The sequence below is a fragment of the Jaculus jaculus genome, chromosome 9 (assembly GCF_020740685.1).
Source record: "Jaculus jaculus isolate mJacJac1 chromosome 9, mJacJac1.mat.Y.cur, whole genome shotgun sequence".
Classification (NCBI taxonomy): Eukaryota; Metazoa; Chordata; class Mammalia; order Rodentia; family Dipodidae; genus Jaculus; species Jaculus jaculus.
In genome coordinates this window covers 37,850,072-37,868,492 of record NC_059110.1, presented here as the reverse complement: position 1 = coordinate 37,868,492, position 18,421 = coordinate 37,850,072, and the positions used below count along the sequence as shown (strand labels likewise).

At 37.8% G+C, this 18,421-nt stretch overlaps 1 protein-coding gene across 11 annotated transcripts in view; it reads right to left on the bottom strand.

Annotated features, from left to right (window-relative positions):
• Ptprk (protein tyrosine phosphatase receptor type K) overlaps positions 1 to 18,421 on the bottom strand; it is a 566,086-nt gene that overhangs the window by 406,238 nt on the left and 141,427 nt on the right. For all 11 annotated transcript variants that reach the window (XM_045159865.1, XM_045159856.1, XM_045159858.1 and 8 more), the window contains exon 2: positions 13,063 to 13,185. In XM_045159865.1, the coding sequence (XP_045015800.1) occupies positions 13,063 to 13,072 (10 nt within the window). In that variant the 5' untranslated portion in view covers positions 13,073 to 13,185. The remainder of the gene's footprint in view (positions 1 to 13,062; positions 13,186 to 18,421) is intronic.

Here is an 18,421-nt window from a genome sequence, read left to right as displayed (position 1 = left end):
TATTGTATTCAAAACTTTGAATTCAAAGATTAAGTCATTTATGCACTCAGAAACAGTTGAGTAAAGTCCATTTGTACTTTAAGATTATGAAATATTCAATCAATAATTTACTGTAGCATAAATGTTTACTTATCAGTGTTAAACTGAATGAATAGTGGTATTGACTCACATCATTTTTAGTATTAAATATCAATTTCTTAACTACTGTCAAGAAAAAATATTTTGTTGAATACTAATATACCCTTTAATGTTTACAAGTAACTGGTTTAAGCTGTAAGAGTGAAATAATCATTATAACAGAGATGTCTCAGTGATTAAAGGTGCTTGCTTTGCAAACCTCTGGCTGAGTTCAATTCTCCAGCACCCACATACAAGGTGGCACATGTGTCTGTAATCACAATTTGCCTATGGCAATGGGACACAAAGTCAAGAAAATTGGTAAGTTTCTGTGCACAAAGCATCAAAAATACAAGACTGTCAAAACCAAAGAGTAAAGGAGAGGTACATAACACTATTCCTAGAATTAAAATAATCTCCTATTTCCTCCAAGGAAAAATTTGCATGTCTCCAAAATATTCTGTGTGCATTAAGTTGATGTTACTATAGCATTAGTGACTAAAAGCAAATTCAACCTTATTTCCTTTGAAAAAATTAAATTATCTTGTAGCTGGGTTACAATCACTTTTTTTTTTTTTTTTGACGTAGGGTTTCACTGTAGCCCAGGCTCACCTGTTATTCACTGTGTAGTCTCAGAGTGGTCTTGAACTCACACTTATCAAGTGCCAGGATTAAAGGCGTGCACCAGTATACCTGACTCCTATGTTTGTGAGGTTTTGCTATTGTTGTTGTTTAGGTTTTCTAGGTAGGGTCTCACTCTGGTCCAGGCTAACCTGGAATTCACTATGTAGTTTCAGAGTGGCCTCAAAATCACGATAATCCCCGTACCTCTATTACCCAAGTGCTGGGATTAAAGATGTGCACCACCACGCCCGGCTTTTTTCTTTCTTTTTTTCCTCCTATGTTATAAAGTATGAAAATAAATTACTATATTAGTGCAACTTATGCTATCAGTATTAATATTCACATTAAAATATTGATATTATTCCTTGTTCTCAAGCTCCTAGGCCACCATGTTAAAAATGTGGCCATTCCTCTGTAGTAACTGTTTTCCAGTAGCTTTTACATCTAAATTCAATATAATAAAAATCTCAAGATGTCCTTTCTTTTAAAGTGACTTTAGGATTTCTTTTGATGCCTTGGTCAACAAAGACATGTTTCAGTAGCATCATAAGATTAAGGATGCTAATAAATTAAATGTTTCATTTTTAATTAGTTTAGCATTACTATAAGGGTTACAAAGAAAGAGCTTCACATTAGAGAAGCTCACGTGTACCTCAATTTCCTTGAGAAAATGTTATGAATAGAGAGTATCTAAAGTAATGCAATTTATAAGAAGACTCTGCAGATCTGTTGATACTTTAGAACTGACTACATATTCTCACCTTCAGAAGAAAAAAAAAATTCATAACTGATAGTTAAAGTCATCTATCCTAATGTTTCTTCTCTGCTCTGATGTGCTTGCTTACTCTAATAATCACAATCATTACATGGCTCAGAAACTTATTTTTGCTCAAAACATGTTCTAAACTACAGGCTCCACAAAATGAGTTCTCTAATACAGACCTATACTTATAAATGATGTCTTCAATGAAGGCTAGCCTCATTGAAGCAGGCTTCAAACAGAAATGACTTGTCTTCACCCTGACTATAGTAAGACACTGAGCCATGTTTCCCTGACTGATGACTGCAAGAAACAGATTATATATTACCCAAATCCAAGGTTAGCACCATGTGCACATTTCTGTGTGTGTGTGTGTGTGTGTGTGTGTGTGTATCACACATGTGTGTATTCATAGTTTATAGTTTTTTGCAAGGCAAAGGATCAAACCTGGGGCTACATGCCTAGTGATTTTTTTTAATTTTTTGTTCATTTTTATTTATTTATTTGAGAGTGACAGAGAGAGAGAAAGAGGCAGATAGAGAAAGTGAGATTGAGAATGGGCACACCAGGGTTTCCAGCCACTGCAAACAAACTCCAGATGCGTGCACCCCCTTGTGCATCTGGCTAACATGGGTCCTGGAGAATTGAGCCTCGAACTGGGGTCCTTCGGCTTCACAGGCAAGTGCTTAACCACTAAGCCACTCTCCAGCCTGTAAATTTTTGTTATTGTTTTTTGAGATAAGATCTCACTCTAGGCCACACTGACCTAGAACTCACTCTAGAGCCCCAGGCTACCTTGAATTCACAGATTCCTCCCACCTCTCAGCCTTTAATGCTGAAACTAAAATCATACACCACCACACCCAGCTTGTAGTAAATTTTTAATGCTTTTTTTTTATTGGCTTCTCATACAGCTCTTCACTCTAATATGTAATCTTCCATAGAACATTAATTTTTTTTAATTCAGCAGACCCTTCAGAAATTCAACAATACATTTTCCCTTAAGATGTTTTTTTCAAATTTCCCCCCAAAGCTTTCAATGTTAAAATAGCTAAAAGGATATAAGAATCTGTCTTCTTTTTACCAGAAACATGTATGACAACAAACAGTGCAACCAAATTGTGTGTTTCATGGAGCACTATATTCTTATCAACGTGAATGAAAGGACAGTAGACTAATAGCCATAAGGCCCATATGTAGAATTGATCAATACAATTCTATAAGAACTGAGAAGGTTGGTTTGTCTAAATATATACAGTCCCACAGTAAGAAGGAATAAGAAGGGGTAATTCCTGCAGGTGAAGAGATTAAATTTGCCTACATTGCTAATAAGTACATTAGTACATTTAGTTTCTGAAAAGAAAAGTAACAAATTTTTGAAGCTATAAAATGATATAAGGTGCTGAAAATGCAATCCCAGAGGCATCTTAGCATGCACCACAGTTCTACAGCTGGTCTGTTAGTTATCTGCCCTCCAACCATCCAACCAACATTCCAATAAATCTGTCTAGCTATGACATCAAGGGGAAGAGCTAGTATACTCGGTCTGAGCTCCAGAGAGGGGAAGGGGGATCATGACAAGAAAGCCAGTGCTGGTAGCCCCACTATCCTCATCACTGATTGACTTGTGCACAGACAAGAGACCTCATTTTGGCCACTTATGACAAAATGTTAGATGGACACTTCAGAAAAGTCTTTATGCTCACTTGCGCGCGCGCGCGCTCTCTCTCTCTCTCTCTCTCTCTCTCTCTCTCTCTCTCTCTCTCTCTGTCACAACCAAAGAGTAAAGGAGAGGTACATAACACTATTCCTAGAAGGGAGGGAGGGAGAGGGGGAGGGGGGGAGAGGAGAGAGGGAGGGAGAGGGGAGGGAGGGAGAGAGAGGGGAGAGGGGAGGGAGGGAGAGAGAGGGGAGAGTGGAGGGAGGGAGAGAGAGAGGGGAGGGAGGGAGAGAGAGGGGAGAGTGGAGGGAGGGAGAGAGGGGAGAGGGAGGGAGGGGAGGGGGGAGAGGGGAGGGAGGGGAGGGAGGGAGAGAGAGGGGAGAGGGAGGAGGAGAGAGGGGAGGGGAGGGGAGAGGGAGGGAGGGAAGAGGAAGGGAGGGAGGGAGAGAGCCAAAAGTAGACAGTGATAAGATATGGTTAAAAATAAGTTTGGGGAGGCTGGGGAGATAGCTTAGTAGTCAAGGCGTTTACCTGAGAAGCCTAAAGGACCCAGGTTCAATTCCCAAGTATCCACATAACCCAAATACACAAGGTGGCACATGCATCTGGAGTTCATTTGCAGTGGCTAGAGGCCCTCGCATGTTCAATCTCTATCTGCCTCCTTCTCACTCACTCCTGTCAAATACATAAAATATTTTAGAAATCAAAAGTCACCATCTTGGGTTGGAGAGATGGCTTAGCGGTTAAGCGCTTGCCTGTGAAGCCTAAGGCCCCTGGTTCAAGGCTCGATTCCCCAGGACCCACATTAGCCAGATGCACAAGGAGGCGCACACGTCTGGAGTTCGTGCAGTGATGCACCCATTCTCTCTCTCTCTCTCTCTCTCTCTCTCTCTCTCTCTCTCTCTCTCTGCCTCTTTCTCTGTCACTTTCAAATAAATAACAATTTTAAAAAAGTCACCATCTCAGTTTCCTACTGATTCACCTCATATTAAAGAGCTGGGTGGAGAATACAGAACCATACAACCACTAGATGAATGTATGGAATGGTCCTATTTAAGTTACTTTCATAACCATTCAAAAAGCCAGCCAGCATCTTCTTAATGTACATGTTACCATGTAAATCTTTCTTGATTTTTGCAGACCTAAGTTGTCATGTAGTCTAAATAGACAAAACATGCATTATTATATTGAGAAATATATACTAGTGATTAGCTTCTTTGGGGAGTTGCAGAAAAGCAATTGTTAAAATAATCCCGTATTACATTCAGCAGAAAATAGGCTGGCAACAGACATTCATAATAGTAAGATATTTTATAATGCAATGATAATTTTGTATATAAGCATGTTTTCTATGTTAATGGCAAAAAATAAATACTTTATACAATTTCAAATAATCAGTCATTGTTATATTTTGTTCCTTTTAGTCTTTCTCTGGCATTGTCCTTGTGTTTGGAAGATTTTTCAGCTCAGATCAGCACTAGCCATCATGATACAAGTTTATTTTTGGAAAGGAAAAGTATAAGGTCATAACTGCACCTTCAGTCACCCTCCTCCCAAGAAAAGTAATTTTGTTTCTCTGGACGATGTATTGATTTTTAAGGTATATGTTAAAGGTAGCCACATAGACTTTGAAAATTACTCTGTATTCTTATCTCTAATTCATTTAGGAGGTTGAAAATTCTCTAGCACAGATACCAATATAATTTTTTTCTCTTTCTTTTTTAATATTAAGCTGCTTTTTTCCTGCTGATATATATTGGGATGTATCTAACTTAGATATGTACCTGAAATATCAGGGAAAAAATTCCTATCTCAGCATGCCACTTCTATCCTCTATAATTTAGACATTCTTCATGCTGCATTTATATCCATAAGGGTAATAGTCATTACATTAAAAACCAGCCTTCATTTCATGGCTTACCCTCTAAGCAGTCCATTACAGCCTTTCACTCCTGCACCCCACACTGTCTCCAATTCTCAGTGTTTGTAATAAGCAACTCAAATGCGGTAAACTATCTTGTCTGTGCTTAGGGGCAAAAAAAAAACCAAAAACAGCAACAGACACATGATGACATGGTTTGGAAGAGCACACTGAAAGAAGCCCATAATTCCCTTCCTAAAGTACCCCACATCAAACAAAGCCTTAAAATTATTTTCAAAGCCTAGCTTTAACCCTGATACCTTTATTCCATGAAGTTTTTTCCCCCCTTCTAATATATATGCTCTAATGAGACAGACGTTAATGTATGTGTTTCTAAAGGTTTGCTTACACAGACATAAAAGGCAAGTGCTCATCAAATAACTAAAAATAACACAAGTGAAATCAAACAAAGGGCAGAACCTCTCCCTGGGGGATAAAAATTGTACAGAGGAAACCCTTCAGCTCATCAGCATTTCGAGTCAACAAGGCTCATAGATGCCATTCACCTTGAAGCATAAGACACTGCTACAATTCTGGAGAGAAATGGTCTTTCTGATCCAATGGTAAATGTGGATTTAAAATAAACAAAGTAGCTCATTATATATGATGGACTTAATCTATGCCAAAGTCGAGGAAATCAGTTGCCTAGGCCACAAAGACAATGTAGAAAGGTACTATGGCAAAAGTGACAGTGATATTAGTTAGGCAAACTGACCTGTCCTGGATGGCTTTATGCAAGCTATTCCCTCCACTTACCTCTATAATAGTACCTATTTTGTAAGACTGTTACAAAGATTGAAAGTATATATGATGGCCCTAGTATTAAAAAACCACAATGAGCCCCCAGTAAGTTGTAGCTAACTTTCATCTCAGAGATGCTTATGTGAAAGGGTTAGGGCTAACAAAACCCTGTTGCAAACTGTCTCTTGCAGCCTTATGCCTGCTTCTCAAAACAGCCAGCTAATGGGGATGAAACGGTGAATGGGGAGAGGCTGTAGGCAGCCATTATAAAATATTACAAAGTGAAAAGGTGTGGAAACATTAAGTCCTTGTTATTGATTTTACATATTTGAGTACCAGAATGTATCATTTTTAAATAAGAATAATTCTATTGCTCAAAAACCTTTTAGATCCATAAAACAATACCTGGGCTTTCGAACTTGAGTTCTGTGGCATCTGTGTTGTCTAGTATCACACTTCCACATACATCACTAAGAAGGTATTCCCTGATGAATTGTGCTGATGAATTGCAAGGCCATTTTCTTACCTTTCCTAACTCTCAGCTTCTTGGTTCCCTTCAATTCACCATCATCACCACCACCCCAACCTTCAGTTCCCCTAAGGACCACTAAACACATTCACACATACACTGGTTATGGCTGTCCTAGAAAACAATGCCAGCATGATTGACAAATAGAAAATGAACGAACATTCTGGTCTGATTTTCTCTATGAAATACAATACTTCATTACCCATCCTATTTGCATAGGTCTTAATTCTACCAGTCTGTCATGCTTTGTTTCTAGAAGACGTACTATCAAATAATTCTATTAATTGGACGGTGAGATTGTTGGCAGTTACTACAATGTAAAGCTGCTCCTCATAGCTTGGGCAATTCAGCAAGATGCTTTCTCTAAAACCAAAGTCATATTTTCAAATGCCTATAATAAGGTGATGAAAATAGTAGGCAAAGTAACCTAATTTTATTCAGTGATCATGCTTTTCAGAGAAAAAGACTATAAGCTATAGAAGATAGTTTAAAATAACCTTGAAATTTCTTCTTACATGTATTTAAACAGGTTTCATAGAATACACACACACACACACACATATATTTTTTTTCTAACAAGTTATAATTCTTTTCTACAAAACTAAGACTAGTACCATTACAAAACCTATCAGAAATTATGACACCAATAAATGTTATCAAATGCACCAAATGGTAGACACACAAGTTTTAGTTTTTACCACGTGACAATGTCAGAAAAAAAGCCCAGTATGTAACATGTGACTCATGTGTGTTCCCCATTGAATACAAGACCAAATCTGTCAAGTTAATATCTGAAAAACGTAGATTTCATTTTAACAAGCCTGGATAGTAATCTGTTTAAAATCTAGAAAATCTAGAAAAACAAGAATCAACTTTAAATGTAACATGTTACCTTTAATATTTAAAAGTAAGATAAAGACTCATTTCTTAACATCATTGTTGAATTCTCTGCCTTTTCCATATATTCCCATTTTGGTCTCCAAATTTTGCTTAGGATTGAGCAGGAGTCATCACTGAGACTAATAAAGGCCATAAAGTATCAAATCACACATTAATTTTTAAAAAGAAGAGAAATGGTCTCTTCCTTCAGTCATCCAATTAACTTGCCAGAGAGCTTTTTTATAACATACAGTATGGGCATTGCAAATTAAAAATTCTGTACAGAGATTTATGTTATTATCAGTAGAAAGTACCAAACTGAAAGTAGAATGTAATGCAGTCATAATTTTAAATACTGTCAAGAGGGTACTCTAGAGACTAAACTAAAATTCAATTAGTAATTTTACAGAAACATAGTAAAAGGAAAAGGCAGTTATAATTACAATGAAAAGCAAATGTATTGAGATGTCAGTCACCATCCTTACTCTCATATCCAGACTAGAACAGATAGTAAAATAGCCAAGTAAATATATTTTAGGAGATCATAAGCATAAAAGATCTGACAACCAAGGTCACAGGCTTACATGTACTTAATATCCAAGAATACTTTCCAATTCCATCCATTATCTCTCATTCTCTGGTGACTGGAGTTGTGTATTTATGTAAATAATTTTTGAGAAGTTGAAAATTGGTATTAATTTGAAAAAGAAGGAGAAAAGTAATCTTTTATATAGTGATAACATTTAAATGTATCTAAAATAGGGTTAGAGTGGCTGGAGAGACGGTTTAACAGTTAAGGTACTTGCCTGCAAAGCCAAAGGACCTCAGTTCAATTCCCTATTGCCCACATTAAGCCAGATGCACAAGGTGGCGCATGCATCTGGACTTTGTTTGTTGTGGCTGGAAGCCCTGGAACACTCATTCTCTCTCTGCCTCTTTCCCTCTCCTCTCTCAAATAAATAAATAAAAATTGTTTAAAATAGGGTTGGACAGATGGCTCAGTGATTAAAGTAGCTGGCTTATAAAGCCTGACAGCCTGGGTTAGATTCCCCAATATCCATGTAAAGCAGATGCACTAAGTGGTGCATGCATTTACTACACCCATACTCTCTCTAGTTGCCTCTGTCTCAAATAAATAAATATTTCTAAACAATAAATGTATCCAAAATAAATAAATGATATTATTTACTTAAGCAATAATTAAAATGACTCATGTAATTACATTAAAATATGAACTTAGTATACTGGGAAACAAAATAATTTGTCTTTTTTTAACATGAAAAAGATATTGAAAATTTGAACAAAATGTTTTACACCTTACATTACAGAAGTTGACCACTTAGGGCATGTGTGTTTGTGTGGTACGGTACATGCTCGCTATGTGCTGCTGCTGTGTGACCTCGCCTGCAATGGCCAGGGGAATATTGGATGACCGCCTCCAGAACTCCTAGCCCATTTTTACCTGAGCCAGGGTCTCTTGCTGATCTTAGAACTTACTGTTTACAAACTCCAACCATTCTCGTGTCTCTGCTCCTCCAAGAAATTAGTTACAATGTGTGGTCACACCATGCTGTTTAGGTGGGTCCTGGGAATCACACTCAAATGATCTCTCAGACCTCCACAGGGCCACATGCTTGCACAGAAAGTGCTGTTGGCAGCTGAGCCATCTCTCCAGCCTACAAGCTGACAATTTTGGCTAGGGAAAATAAAATGATGTCCTAAGAAATTTAAAATGAAAAGGCCCCTAACCTGAAAAAACAAAGGATGCATATATATAAGAACATCACAGTCTACTTGGGAAAAAGACATAAAAGGAAAAGTGTAATAGGAACACCACACGAAATATACCTAGATATGAGGAAAGAAAAGTTCTAAGCCAGTCAACAAAATCCTTGCAAAGATGGTGGTCTTGTAAGATACATGATTGTACAGGGAAAAATCTCAGCAGTGATAAGAGGACACACAAAAATCCCAAAGATGTAAAAAATCCTTTTTTGTATAAGAAGCAGATTCCAGCACAGAAGCAAAATAAGATATTTGACCCATTTGAGGTATTCTGTTCTGTATCTCATATGCAAACCTATAATATTTTAAATCTTATTTTAGGGCTGGAGGAATGGCTTAGCAGTTAAGGTGTTTGCCTGCAAAACCAAAGGACCCAGATTCAATTCCCCAGGACCCACGTTAGGAAGGGGAAACAATCATCTAGAGTTCATTTGCAGTGGCTGGAGGCCCTGGAGCACCCATTCTCCCCAGCCCCCTTCTCTGTCAAATAAACAAATAAATGGATATAAAATATTTATTATTATTTTAGTTTGCCAATAGTTTTATCAATGTATCAAGATTGAGAAATAGATAACCAGCATCTAGAAACTTCATATCCCCCTCCCAAGCCCCTCTGCAAGTACTTCTACTCTTGTTTCCAAATCATCAGTAAAGCTGCCTATCTCTGAACTTATGTAAATGGAATGCATTCTCTTTGCATCTGTCTTATTATGTGAAAATGTATTGATAAAATCCATCAGTGTTGGTATAGATGGAAGGAGTCCAGTCACTTAGATTGTGGTGCCATATCTGCCTCACTGTGTGAACATACATTCCATAGTTTGTGTACTGTTGATAGGAATTTGGATTGGGTTCAGCTTGGGACTGATGCTGTAAACATTCTCACACATTCTTTGAATAAACATGTCTACTTGGGGCTCGTGGTCTCATACACAAGAAGACTGCTGGTCATTAGGCTGTACTAACAGTGCTCCAACAGTAGGTTAGGGTTCCCCATGTGCCACACTTTCCTCAACACTTCACTCCAGGCACCACTTTCTCCTTAGAGCTTTAACTTGTAATACCTTGATGACCAAGTTCAGTAGGCACTCATATTTTCATGACATTTTCTTGTCATTGGTCATCCTCTGTGTTCTATTGAAACACCTTCAGCTTTTACCCATCATCAGGGTCATCTACCAAAATAGAAGATACTGCTACCAAACGTTGCAGAAGTTAGTGGCTGGCTGCACTGCATTTTCTCATGATGGGAAATTATTTCCTTCTTTATTATTCCATTATTGTTCTAAACTATTCATCATTTCTTTCTTGGTTTTTTGTCCAAAATTATCAATAAAAAGAAGTCAGTGAACAATGCCCAAGTCCTGCAAAGGGTTCCATAACATGTCTCCCTTCACATACTCATCCATATTAATACACGGTACCAAATGCTTGGGATTTTTGGTTTGTACTGTTTCTATTTGTTTGTTTTCAGCAAACAAAGAAATGTAAGTAAGCCTACCTATCTGTGTGAAAATAATATAGTATATAAAATAGTGTAGGGTTGGAGAAATGGCTTAGCAATTAAAGGCAATTACCTGCAAAGCCAAAGACCCCAGGTTTGATACCCAAATGCACAAGGTGGCAAGTCGGGAGTTTGTTTACAGCAGCTAATGCCCCTGGCATGCCCAGTATCTCCCTCCATTCCTCCTTCCCTTTCCTTCCCTCTCTCTACCTTTCTCTCCCTCAAATAAATGAAAACTGAGATACTATTTTTAAGAATTAATAGGAAAATCTCAATGTGTCCTCTGTTAATTTATGGCCAAATTAATGGTCAGTCATCAATTTAAAGAACTATCATAAGGAAAACAGAAAGAAACATATCCCTTGTAAAAATAAATGAGTAAGACTGGAAATGTACATATGAGTGTTTCTTTTCATATCTCCTCAGACTAAACACAGTCACATTCAGCAAAAAATAAATAAAGGGGGCCGTGACCTTTTTTTACTCCTTTGCATGATTAATTACTTAATGTCCTTTTAATTGGAGGATATGGCTGAATTTCAAACACTTTCATTTTCAGTGCATATCATCACCCTTTACTGTATTCAACAATTAAGTTGGACGTCAAAGGTGAGCCCACAAGGTCATTTGAGCACTCTCTCTTCAGCTATTAATTACCCACCATCAACAGTAATTATAGTGACGACATTTCCATGAGTCGAGATCTTTCTTATTATTCTCTGATAACTCAAAATGTATGCATTCCAGCCCATGCTTTTTAATTTTACATGAAAAGTTTAATCTAAATATACCACTGAAAAAAATTAAGGTGAAAATTTACAATGGTTTCATTAAAAATACCAAAAAAGTAAGATTACGTACCTTTAAAAGAAAAATACAAAAAAAATTAAAAATCAAAAAAAAAAAGAAAAAAAATACAAACAACAAATTGAGGACTGGATTGCTTAGTGGTCTATGAGCTTGCTTGCAAAGCCAAAAGACCCAGGTTTAATTTCCCAGGACCCACGTAAGCCAGAAGTACAAGGTGGCACATGCACCTGGGGTTAATTTACAGTGGCCAGAGGCCCTGCACACCCATACTCTCCCTCCCTCTCTTCTTATCACTCAAATAAATAAATAAATAAATAAATAAATAAATAAAATATTTTTAAAAAGAGATTTGAGTATGCTGACAATGTAGGGTTCAAACATAAGTAGTAATGAATGCTTACTGCAAAGTACCAATTTATTCCTCCACAAGGGAAATTATAGCTTTGTCTGTCTGGCCTCAGAAACAACCATTTGCCTACTCAGCCATAGAAAATGATAATTAAGAATAAAAAGCAGACTTAATCCATGTATATATCACAGAAGAGAAATAGAAAAAAATTTCCAAATAATATACGTACTATTCATTTACAACCCATAATTTGGACATGTACATTTCCAGTTATATTGAATTTGCTTTGTGTATTTGGGATATGTTGTTGATTATTGTTGATGCCTTTTCCTTTTTTTAATAAATCATATTCACTAGCAAGTTTTATTTACCCACCCACCTGAATCTGCATTCCTAATTCTGTTGGTGATATCTAAAATTGTTGTACCTAAAATTCAATCTGTTTAGGCAGAGGATCCTGAATTTGTAGAAAACTAAATTACAAAGTATTTTTATATAGTCCTAATAAAATTAACTAAATAATACTTGGAAACTAAATAGGATATGAACAATTATGTTTAATATTTAAATAATAAGTATTTATACCTTGATGATTTTATATATAATGTTTGCCTCTTTCTAAACATGAGAAAGAAAATGGTTGGTTTCTTTAGTATTACACTTCAAAACTTGTGATTACATTTCTCAATTTTGTAATTAAGTAACTGCTATAACTTCAAATTAGTTCCAAGTTAATGCACAATTAAAAGCACAGGCCAAGGTTTTACTGAAGGGTGTGTATATTGATATGCCATAGTGTGTTTTACACATATGGCAGAAAAGGACAAAGTAGTTTTAAAAATTAGTAAATATACTATCTGATGAAATTTGTTAAAGGCTATAGCAAGGTCTAAGTAAACAATAAACAGGTTTCTGCCCTGTTTCTATGTAATCCACTCAGTAAAGATCTTCTCCACTGGATAATGTTATCTCCAAGGTGCCTCCCCATAGAGTTAGTGGCATGCTCATTGCCAGTGGGAGAATGAGACAACCTCCAAGTGTAGAATATCAACTGAGTCCGTCCACTGAGTCTGACTGGATAAACCCTATGTAACAGAACAGAATGAGTACCAAATGAGTTGATGATCCCATGTTGAAGATTTTATGAATCCTTTTATTTGTTCTAGTTTTGTTGACATTTTTATTATTGTTATTGTTGTTACTGTTATTGATTCATCATCTTAATAGTTCATTACAAAAAAATTCCAACTAATCTTTATGTGGTTACATATTTGTCCAAAGACACAAAGTATGAGGAATTTTAAGATTTACTAAAAGAAAAAGCAAACAATATTTTGAAATCCTTAGATATATCTAAATAGCACAAAAGCAAATGGTCCTCACCTTGAGGCATTTCTGGAGGCAGGTAATGGGGCTCCTGAACACTGACATGAACCCACTCGAAGTCATCATAGAGATCCTGGTGGTAATCACAGGCCCCCGGCCCATCATCAAAAGTGCAGCCACCTGTAACAGGAAACATCACTATTATACATATTATTAAACATATTTTCTCCAGTTCGAAAAGACCTGAAGAAGCAAATGTTATCCTGAAATGTAATTAATGTGGTTTTCATAATTTTAATACGCAATGAAAACTGTTATCACTACACACTTCAAAATTTTCCCTATTAAAAGAAATATCTGGGGCTGGAGAGAGGGTTCCATGGGTATAAGCGCTTACAAGCAAAGCCTGATGACCTGGGATCACTTCCGCAGTACCACATGAAGCCAGATGCACAAGGTAGAAAGAGGTCCTGGTAGGCCCATTTCCTCTTTTTCATTCATATTCATACTCTCTCTCTTAAAATAAAAAAAAAAATGAAAATATTTTGGGGACTAGAGTGATGGCTTAGTGTAAGGTGTTTGCCTGAAAAGCCTAAGGACCTAGGTCAACTTCCCAGAACCCACATAAGTCAGCCGCATGAAGTGACACAAGCACACAAGGTGACACACGCATCTGGAGCTCAAGTGCAATGGCTAGAGGCCCTAGCGGGCTCTTGCTCACCCTCTCTCTCCCTCCCCCTCCCTCCCTCCCTCCCTCCCTCTCTCTCTCTCATAAAAAAAAATTTTGTATAAAGAAATATCTGGAGTTGGCAAAGGTATCCAAGTTTGGATCCCCAGAATGCTGTACAGCTAGATGCTATAGCAGGTGTCAGTCATCCTACAGCAAGATAGGGGGCAGAGACAGGAAAAAAACAGCCATTTGGCCTAGCAAACACAACAGTGAATGGTGACAGATTCTCCCTCAAAAAGGTGGAAAGGCTGTCATCTGAGGTTATCTTCCAACCTCCACACAGTAACTGTGACAGACAGACAGACAGACACACACACACACACACACACACACACCCCAGTATATGCTATTTGATAAAATTAAGAAAAAAGAAACCTCTTTGAGGGCTGGAGCAATGGCTTAGTGGTTAAGGAGCTTGCCTGTGAAACCCAAGGACCCAGGTTTGAGTCTCCAGATACCATGTAAGCCAGATACACGTGGTAGCACGTGAATCTGGAGTTTGTTTACAGTGGCTAGAGCCCTAGTGTGCCCATTCTTACACACAAACACATGTGTGCGTGCTCTCCCCCCATCTCTCTCCCTCCCTCTCTGTCTCTACCATGTAAGTAAAAATGAAAATAAAATCCTTAAAAAAAAAACCCTCTGAGCCGATGAAGAAAAAGATGAAGTATAGATATAGAATGTTTTTTTAAGATGGCAACAACATAGTGAGACTTTCCTGAAGCACATTAAAAAACTACAATCTAAATACATTTTACAATTTTAGTGTCAAGAAAGGAAGACAAATGAATATTCACTTTATAATATAAATTCACAACAGCGATGTTCAGGTTGTAGAAGAGATGGGCTTAGCAGTTAAGGCCCTTGCCCATAAAGCCTAATGACCACAGTGTGATTCCCCAGTGCCTACATAAAGCTAGATGCACAAAGTGATGTATGCATATGGAGCTCATTTAAGGCCCTGGTGTACCCCACCCCGCAACCAGTATGTGCTGGCCCACTCCTTTAATCTCAGCACTTGTAAGGCTGAGGTAGGAGGATCGTTGTTAGTTGAAGGCCAGCCTGCAGCTACATATCCAGGACAGCCTGGGCTACAGCAAGAAAAAAAAAGTGAAGTTCGTATTGAAATGAAGTCTACAAAACCTACTCATAGTGGCAAATGAACCATATGAAGCTTCCCAGGGTCTGAAGGGTTTGAGGTATATTAATAGGCTTGCCAATACATAATACAAATGATCATTCATAATTATAATTTAAAGGTAGGGGGCTAAAACATAAAATCAACCAGATTAGCCCATAGTCTTTCTCCCCACTTCCACTTTTATTAATAAACTAAAATTTTTAATGGAGGTAGTCTTTATTTTTTATGTTTTTTTTTAATTGAAGTATTTTTCTGGCAAGAGTAAAATGATTATTTCATATAGGGTGCACACATCACCAATTCGTTTACTCCAATCATGAAAAGACGAACTGGCCTGAATGTCTAATCATGAAAGAAAATGGATTACAACTAATGAAAATCTAGCAGTGGATTTAATAAGAAAAACCAATAACCTGTCTCATTTCAAGTAACTTATTTGCTTAGTTTCCATGGGGATGTGCGTGGAGAAACTCAGGGAATTTGAGGATAAGCAGTAAGAAGCTAAAAAGTGGCAAACTTATGGCCTTTAAATTCCTCACACTTTTCTCACCAAAAGTTTGTCACTTTGAATATGAATAAAAGTCAAAGGCCTCACAATGACAGAAAAGCCACACCAAAGGAAAAACCATACATGACAGATGACACTGTAGTCCTTGAGTTCTTCTTGTGATACTGTACCCCTTTATCATAATCCATGCCCTAGCAGCTGAAACATTTAATACTGTCATTTACACATGCTTTAAATAGGGATTTTACATATGCTCTCATGAAAAATGACGTACTTTGAAATTTAAACGATCAACAAGCAGAGGTTGCTAGGAAGTGTATCTTCACATAGAAAGGGGAAAGGCTTTTCTCAAAAATGTAATTTTCTATCACAACCCCCTGCCCATGACTTATTGCTCTGCAACACATGCATGCCTTCAGGGCTCCCATTACCCCCTGTACATAAATGTAAACCAGTGGAGCCCATGTTCACTCCTTTGGAAGACAAAAGGCCGTAATTGCCACCCCTTCAGAGACAAGGTTAATTTTAGACTCCAATATTATGATGAACAGTAATAACTAGGAGTGACTTTATAAAACAAGTGGGCCAATGTTGTGTCTCACTGCCATAAGAAACATACCATGAGAGTCTTCAAAATCAACACTTACATAAAAAATTTTAAAGATGAATTTTAATTTGTAATAAGTTCTAATACAAGAGGGGATACATAGCTGTTTGTCACAGGCATAGCATATTTCTAAATCTGAGATAGAAGCTTTAAACAGTCGCTTTTGTAATGAATTTGTAATAAATTTTCTATTTCAAAGTTAAGCAATAATGGAGTGGAAGCACGGAGTAGATGGCAAGAAAGACAAAATAACAGCAATAATTCTGGGCTGATGAATGAAGTAGAATGGTCCAGGGCATCACAATAGGATCAAAATTCTAGACATGAAAGAATTGATTAGATGTACCAGAGTGGGTTGGCTAGGGAAGATGTTTCTGAGTTCTTCCTAATGAAGAATATGGCAAGAAAACAGATGCCAGTGAGGAGCCTCCTCCCATGGCTACATACTGACATTTTCAGAATCACCCTAACTACACCTTAATGCCTATGTTGATGTCTATGTTAAAGGCCCCCCTCCCCCGAGGTAGGGTCTCACTCTGGCCCAGGCTGACCTGAAATTCACTATGTAGTCTCAGGATGGCCTCAAACTGTTGGCAATACTCCTACCTCTGCCTCCTGGGGCTAGGATTAAAGGCATGTACCACCATGCCCAGCTTTTAAAGCCTTTCTTTAATGAACTCAGACTTAACTTCATACCAGCACATCCTAAAAATCCTTTCTGCAGCACATTCATTAAGAATCCCAGTATCCCCTGAGTAGAGGTCTCTAAACTCAGGCAGCTAAAGCCAGCAGTACGGTGAATCTGTGCCTCTCACTCCTACAGCCACAGACGTTGGTTTCAAGAATTCCAAGGAAAATGTGGAGCCTATTGTCCAAGGATTTCCCAACTTAGAGGTTAAACTAATGAGGCTGGTCAGTCTGCACATTCTGGCAGCCCTTGATATTTAATGGGTAGCACCAGGAGGAATTTTTTCAAATGATTCTTCAGTTTCAAGCTTGAACCCTCTCATGTACCACTTAGATGACACAGGTTGAGACTTCTAGTCCCTGGATAGATCTACATCATTTCAGAAAATGATCTTCAGCCACCATTCATGTTTATGAAGGACTCAAAGTAAAAGAAGCAGATATCAGGACAGGATGGAGAGGGAAAAACAGAGAAATGTTAGAAAGGAGCTCCTAATTCTAGAATCTGCTCCATGTCTCTCACCAGCTAAGAGTTGAGAATGTTTACACAACAAAATTCACCATGAAGACTGATCGACATAGAAACAATACTCTTTTTATAGAGGTATTTCAAACATGAATATTAAGACAGCAATGGACTATAAAGCCAAAGCATATATAACTTTGAGTTTAATCTTACTTCTTAAATTTTTTTGCTTATTTTTATATATTTATTTGATAGTGACAGACAGAAAGAAGCAGAGAGAGAGAGAGAGAGAGAGAGAGAGAGAGAGAGAGAATGGGCGCACCAGGGCCTCCAGCAACTGCAAACAAACTCCAGATGTGTGTGCCTCCTTGTGCATCTGGCTAACATGGGTCCTGGGGAATCAAGCCTCGAACCGGGGTCCTTAGGCTTCACAGGCAAGCGCTTAACCACTAAGCCATCTCTCCAGCCCTAATCTTACTTCTTTACTAGCTATACTTCTGTAACTTTTGGAGCATCCCACAAACAAGATTATTGACCTTATTTACAGTTAAAATATATGTTAACTTCCTTGTCATCTAGTATAGTAAGTGCTACAAAGGTCCTATGGTCTTATCTTGGCAGCCTGCATTATAACTCAGTACATCTCAGAAACAAAATTGGTGACCTTATTTATTGAAAATAATAATTCTTTAGAAATCCCTTGATGAGCAAGGTGACAACTTCAGAAGCCATCAAAATCACACTTATGAAGACTGTCAAAGATGCTTAATCTTAACTCTCTCTTAAGAAGCCTGTACCCATGTCTTGTGTACACGCTGTCTACTTCCTAGAATCTTCCTCCCTCTCTCTCTCTCTCTCTCTCTCTCTCTCTCTCTCTCTCTCTCTCTCTCCCTCCCTCCTTCCCTCCCCTTAACGATTGTGCTTAAATCTTTGTTTAAAAAGCCAGGCGTGGTGTCGAATGCCTTCAATCCCAGCACTCGGGAGGCAGAAGTAGGAGGACTGCCATGAGTCCAAGGCCACCCTGAGACTACATAGTGAATTTGAGGTCACCCTGGGCTAGAGTGAGACCCTACCTCAAAAAACAATAAACAAATAAATAATAAAATGAATCTTTGTTAAAACTTTTTATTAACAAATTACGACTTTGATTCATACTGGAAAAAAAAAGAAGAGCAAAAACAGACAGAAAGAATGGGAAAAGGAATAGGAGAAGGATAGGAAGAGAGGGAGGGAGGGAGGGAAGAAAGGATATGTCAGGGGACCTCAGACAATTCGTT